This window comes from Myotis brandtii, unplaced genomic scaffold (assembly GCF_000412655.1).
Source record: "Myotis brandtii unplaced genomic scaffold, ASM41265v1 scaffold1609, whole genome shotgun sequence".
Classification (NCBI taxonomy): domain Eukaryota; kingdom Metazoa; phylum Chordata; class Mammalia; order Chiroptera; family Vespertilionidae; genus Myotis; species Myotis brandtii.
Window position 1 is genome coordinate 41,839 of NW_005355879.1, and position 6,924 is coordinate 48,762.

Genomic DNA, 6,924 nt, shown 5'->3' on the forward strand with positions numbered 1-6,924 from the left:
GTGAAGGGACTGGAGTCCGTGTTGATGAAAATACCTTGGTGGCTGCGGTGACTGGCAGTGGCTGCAGCAGCGGGGTGATGGGGCTGGTGCCTTCCCCTGATCGGCCCAGTCGCCTCCCACAAAGGGAGGCAAGACTGCAGCTTAGGCCCACTCCCCAAGGGGGGCAGGGAGCGGGCCTAAGCCATCAGTAGGACATCCCCTGAGGGCTCCCAGTATGTGAAAGGGGGCAGGCTGGGCTGAGGGACCCCCCCCCCAGTGCATGAATTTCGTGCACCGGGCCACTAGTCTTTTATAATTTCCTTAATTTTGTTTGCTTTAGAGTTAATTTACTCATTTTTTTGCTAGTTTTAAAGGTGAAAGCTTAAAACATGGATTTGAGAACATTATTCTTTTATAGTACAAGTACTGAATGCTATATATTTCCCACTTATCCTTGCTTAAATTGCATCCCAGAACTAGAGATGGTGTATTTCCATTTTCATTCCAATAAAGTATTTTCTAATTTTTTGTATGACACTAAAGCATGATTTATTTAGAAGTGTATTGTATAATTTCTAAATATGTCGATATTTTCCAGATACTTCTCAGGTTTTGTTAAATTTTAAGTTTAATTTCATATTGTTCAAGGATATACTTTATATTATTTCAATTCTTTAAAAAATGTTTTTAAATATCATCTATCTTAGCAAATATCCAATGTGCATTTAAAAATAATATGTATTCCACTGTTGTTGAGGGAAGTATTCCATAAATATCAGTTAGTTCAAGTTGGCTCATAGTATTGTTCAGCTCTTCCATATCCTTACAGGTTTTATGTCTATTCTCTAAATTATTGAGAGAGGAGTGTTGGAGTCTTAAATTACATCTGTGGCTTTACCCATTTCTTCTTTCAGTTCCATTAGTTTTTATTTCATGTACTCTGAGTCTCTGTATACATTTTAGCATATTTTTGTCTTTTTGGTGAATTGATAGCTTGATCATAATGCAATGACATTTATCACTGGTAATATTCTAGTCTCTTTGCAACATATATTATTGCAAAAAATAATAAATAAATAAACAACCAAAAAAACCCTTTCTCTGGTAAAAGATCATGTTCCATTTCTAAACTAAATTTCTGAAAAAATAAAAAAAATAAAACTGAATTTCTGTGTCACCTCAAATTGAACATAATACATTTGGGATTGACAAAATATAAATTGATCTGTTACTAATTTCAAAGAAGAATCATAATGGTTAACCTTCCATCAGTTACTTGATTGTTTAGAAAAAATAATTTAAACATGAATGTGTTAGTTACAGCCAATTTTGAAATTCTGGAAACACTTCCATTGCTATCTGACATTACTCTTAGAAGGGCACAGGGAATGATCTTGGGTCATCACATAGCAAAGATCATAGTGGGTTTATATCATAGCGTTGCCACTCACTACTGGTGTGGTTTTGGTCAAGCCATATAACTGAGCCTCCAGATCCTCTTTGGTTACATGGATATAATATACCTGCCTGGCAGGAAGATGATGTGAACTATGTGAGATGCAAGATGAGTGAGTGCCTGGCATAGAACAGGTGCTTAGTGAATGCTAATTCTCTTTCCCACCTTTTCCATAGGCAGTCACTATTCCTTTTTTCCCCTAGAAGGTTCCACTCTCACCTTTAGGGACTCAGGGAGGAATTTCCTCAAGGATTTCTCTAGCATCTGTAGCAATTGTGGGCCTTGTAATTGGAACATCTTGGCAGGTACCTTATCCTAAAGAGGGGATCAAGAAACATCAAGGAATGAGAAGTGCTAGAAGACATATAGAGACACAAAGCAGACAGAGGAGGCGTTCTAACTAATGGTCTGGCCTTTATCCCAGTCATTTCATTGGTGCCCATTCACTAACTCTTCACCAACTCTAAGAAAGGATAAGTCTGGCAGAAAGCACAGATGCCTCTTTCTGAAATTATTTGTACTGTTTTTAAACTTTAAAAAATATTTCTGAAATTATTATTTTGATTTTTACATCATCCAGCATTCCAATAATTAAGGATTCACAGAGATTAAGAAATATATTCTCTAAGCATGAATGACCATCCTTTGAGATTAAGCTTCCATTAGAAGTTATATGACACAGGGCAAGTTACTTAATTCCTCTGTGCCTTGGTTTTCTTCTCTATAAATGACAATGACTATAGTACCTGCACCACAGAGTAACTGAACAGTTAAATAAATCAGTACATGTAAGCTTATTAGAACAGTGTCTGGGACATGGTAAGCACTCAATTAATGATTATAATCAGTATCCTGTTGATTATTATCATTAGTAGAAGCAACATTTAACCACACTGTCATCCAAAAAGTCTATTGAGTGACTCTTTTTCTACACAAGAATTTGTGATGAGGTTTAAATGGGGGAGAATTCATGGAATCTGGCATATGGTAAATGAAACATTTAATTTTAAATCTTTACAGGGTGCCTGGCATGGAGTAGTATTCAGTATGTGTCAGCCATTTTTATTATTGTTATCACTTTAACTTAAATAAAGCATATATCTTTTCTTGCTTCTAGAGCAAAAAAAAAAAATAATTAAAGAGCCCTTATATAGGAGACAAATAAATGATGTAATGAAACATTTTCCAAACTCAACTATGTGTTAGAGCCATCTGAAAAAATTAAAATTACTTAATCCTGGTTCTGGTATGTTGTTATTTAGAAGTTCTTAAGGGAATGTGAGATGTATAATTATATATATTTTTAAAAGTTCTCCAGGCTATTTTTATTACTGTTGTTCAGCTTAATTGAGATATAATTTACGTACAGTAAATCCTCAACAATACCTTTCAAATACGTAAAGCAAGAAGACTTGTAGAGCTAATTCTCAAAGCTGGCCAAAATGCTGGGGTCAAAGTGTATTTCAGTAGATGCAATTCTTTGGCAGATGGACAATTTTGAATTTTACCCAAGTCCTGTTATCCTGGAAAACATGAATGATTAAAGAATTTCTTCCACCGAATTTGCATTTCTGAAATGGCTCACTGCAAGGAACCAGCCTTCCCCCATCTGACTTAAGACACATGGTTGTCCTCCTTGTTAACCTCTAATAAAGCCAGATGCTGATGCTCCAAATTCCCAGTGTTTGTCTCATGAATGATTAGCTAACTGTGAATCCCCACTGACCTTTCAGAACAAACTGCTTGTTAACCAAACTTGAGTTCATTTTCTCTCCTTCCCCTGGACTGAGTCAGCATATAACCCCATTCTTAGTCCCTACCGAGAAGAGGCTGAACTCGAGGTAAAACATTCTTTGAGCTGTATCCATCCTGCCTCTCTTGCATTCCTTTCTTCCTTAGGGATTCTCTCTAGACCTGTTTACACTTCCCTCGTAAATGGTTAGCAAACCGATCTACCAGGACAAAGTTCTGCTGTGCTAACAAAGTGTTAGTGGATTTAACTAAACTTTAAGCCTCTCTCCTCTACACAGGACTGAACTTTGACCCACTCTCAGCCTGGGCCCAGCATTGGCAGCAGAAGACCACCCTTGGCAGAAAGATACTCCATGTATCTTGCTTACTCCTTTTTACAAAAGAATAGTCATTTCTGCTTGAACTTTCAGATGGTCTGGGGTTCTCCCTGTTGAACTAGTGCCCCTCCCTATTATAACAGTCCCCTTTCTCCTCCTTTCAATAATCCTTTCAAATAAATTCTCTCCTTACCTAAGTCTAGAGTTGTTTTCTATTTAGCAATACTTTGGCCCAGCTTCATTATAAGTAAATGGACTTGTGACTAGCCTGGAAATCTAAGTATTAACCTGTTTATTTATTCATTCACTCCATAAACACTGATTGAGACTTTTTATTAAATTTATTAGGGTTACATTGGTCAATACAATTACATAGGTTTCAAGTGTGCAGTTCTGCAATACATCATCTGCTCATCTGCTCACCATCCAAAGTCTAGTCTCCTTCCAACATCATTTATCCCTCGTTTACCTCTTCCACCTGTGCCACCCCAGTTCCCTCTGGTATTCACCATACTATTGATTGAGAACTTTACTATTGTGGCTTTGTAAGGTGTACTTCAGCTTGGCTGGACTATATTTCCTGGAATTCCCTTTGGATTTTTTGGGATTCTATGGGGGACTTGGAAGGCAGGATGGAGCCACAGGCTTTTTGTAGCTGGCTTGGAGACATGAGGCAGTGGCTGGGCTGGCAAGGGTTTCACTGTCCCCTGAGTTTGCCTTCACCTTCACTGTCATCAGCTGCATGGTGTTCAGCTCCCTAATGAAGGAGCCTGGCTTCTGCAGGGTACCCATTCTCCCAAGGTCAAAGTCAGCAAGAATTGATGAGGTCTCTGTTCCTGTGAGGGCCAGCTTGTGCTGTGCCTTTAGCTTGTTCTTATTCTCTTCCACTTTAAATTAATTTCTCTTTCCCAACTACCTCTTCTAGTAATTCAGTCTTCAGCAGCATATGGGAAGAAACGGCCTACCGAAATTGCTGAACTACCACACAGAAGTGCAGACGGCTGAATCCTGTGACACATCTACTTCTGCTTCTCTTTGAACCCTGACTGAAACACACAACTCTGATCAATAATCTGAGCAACTATGAGCTTAGAAGAAACTTGAACAAATTACCTGTTAAGAACTCATAATCTAATAAAGGAAATAAAACATGTACATAACTAAAGAAAATGCCCCTAAATTACTTCATATATGTGCTGTGGATTTGACGACATTTTGATACAGCCTTTTTTTACGGGGGACATTTTGATGTGGTCTGAAACAGAAATAATTTTTCTTTTCAATTTTATAATTAAATTATATTAAAAACTGATTAACTTAGCGTATCCCCAATCCTTACCTCTTCTTGAACCTTATCCCATCCTTAAACCTAAGGGTGAGGTGTATATAGTGTATATTACTACATAATATGAAGAGCATTTGTCTGTTTTGATTTACTGCATCAAACTGGGATTCTCAAGATGATTGGATCAAGTATGCTGACTAAAAATAGTGGACAAGGAAAATCAAGAGTTTTGCCTAAACTCTATGAGATTTCACAAGAGGGAGCCATTACTTCTAAGTGGAAGTTTATAGGGTTCTCACGGGAGAACTGGGGAGGAGGATGGTGTTAGTTGCCATATTCCTGGGAAGTATGGGCTAACTCTCTCTGTTAGGAACTATGGAGAAAAGTATTCTTATGAGGCTCCAATTGTGTTAAAACTTGGATTTGCAAACCCCTGTAGATATCAGGAGAAAGTCACTGCTGTCTAGATTCATTTATCTACCTACTTTAATGACCATTTAAGGTTCACCCTTGTTCTACTTTTGATGTCCATGAACTTTTGTGAATTAATATTAGCAGATGGGAAAGTACCGCACACAATTTGTTTCTCTTTATAAAGATAATTTACATAAGGAATGACCATCATTATTTTACGACTCTAAGACCCATTCACATGAAAGTTGTGATATTTATGGTGCCAAATAGGAGAGTCTTAAAATGAACATGAAAAAGTTAGGAAAATTACAGTTCAGCTGAGATTACTAACATTACATTTATTTTCTATGATTTTAAGTTAGCAATTAATCTCATCTGCATTTTAGTTCTTGCACTAGACTATACCTTCTCCTTTTGAAATTTTAAGCAGGGAAATTAATTTTCCTATTCATTATTTATCCAAGGGAAAAAAAACTGATTATCTTAGAATGTTACCAAGGATTAAAGAAGATACCGTTTGTATAGTATGTCTACAAACTGCTATATAAATGTCACCTGAATCAGCATATTCCTTCCCAAGGGCTGTTACATTTTCTGCGCAACCAATGGCAAGTTCCCAATTCTTCTCACATTTATTTACCAATCCAAAGCAAAAGCCTGACTTCAGTCAGTCAAGAATTTCTCACAGAACGAGGGTACTGCCCTATACACCCTAGGCTCCTAATACAGGTTCCTCAAATGGAAATGCTTTCTTTTCCCCTGCAGAATTCTCAACACAAATGAACCAGAAATTTTCATGCACACCCAGCAGTAGCATTCTGAATCATTCCCCTACAGAGGGGAAGCTAAAGGAGATGAGGGGTCCCAGAGCAATGATTCTCCCTTGTTCTCACCTGCAAAGCTGTTCTCTCATTCAGTCTCTGCAGAGATCCTCGGGGAAAGACAAGAAGCAGCAGATTATTCCAGAAGATGAAATATGTCCTCTGAGTATAGTGATCTGGAAGAGTGTACTTTGATCTGTTTCCTCCCCCAACAGTTGAGCTGATTTCTTAATAGAACCCGTGAAGCACGCGGTGGAATCTTCAGGCAGCAGAGTGTGAGATGGAGAACCTCCCCCTGGGTCCCATGTTCAAGGACGTGGCTCTGTCATCAGGTTGTGCCAACACTTTATTGACCTTTAAACTTTTAAACAAAAAAGTTATAACCAGGAGGATTAGATATAGTGATGTTTGCAGTGTCTCCCACATAAGTGCTTTACTCACCCACCTGCTTCCAGAATGTGGCCAACTCTCTCCTCATTCATTTATCAGTTCAGATCAGAAACCTGCAAGAAAATGCTCATAGTGCCTAACAAGTTGCTTTCACAGAGTAGGTGCCACATGTATGTTCCTTTGGTATATGGAGTTACTGAACATAACACAATAGGAACATTTTGATTTTTGTCACTTAAGTGGAGAGGATTTCAAAATCAATGCCTATCTTTTGTCGGGGAGGAGAGAAGCACAAGTTCTTACCTGGGGAGCTGTCTCCACACCAATCTTCACAGGTGTCCCCAGAGACAAATGAGAATGGAAGACTTCTCAATAATGCAATTACATTTTAATGCAGGCAGTTCAACAGGATCTAACAGAGTGCATTTCAGTATGTCTCCTCCAGAAATTGCTGAGCTGAGGCTTGCAACGTGGACAGTGCACAAAGCAAAATCTTATGGTGTCAGCTCT

General features: G+C 38.2%; 1 protein-coding gene across 3 annotated transcripts in view; it reads right to left on the bottom strand.

The window, feature by feature from the left end:
- The window catches only part of LOC102250190 (glycine N-phenylacetyltransferase), a 23,005-nt gene extending 16,763 nt beyond the window's left edge, over nt 1-6,242 (bottom strand). For 2 of the 3 annotated variants that reach the window (XM_014536331.1, XM_014536330.1), the window contains exons 1-3: nt 6,097-6,175; nt 2,822-2,958; nt 1,655-1,750 (exon numbers count right to left, since the gene is read on the bottom strand). In XM_014536331.1, the coding sequence (XP_014391817.1) occupies nt 1,655-1,732 (78 nt within the window). In that variant the 5' untranslated portion in view covers nt 1,733-1,750; nt 2,822-2,958; nt 6,097-6,175. Of the gene's footprint in view, nt 1-1,654; nt 1,751-2,821; nt 2,959-6,096 lie in introns of all 3 variants that reach the window. The other variant, XM_014536332.1, reaches the window with a different exon arrangement.
- Between the last annotated feature and the right edge of the window lie 682 nt (nt 6,243-6,924).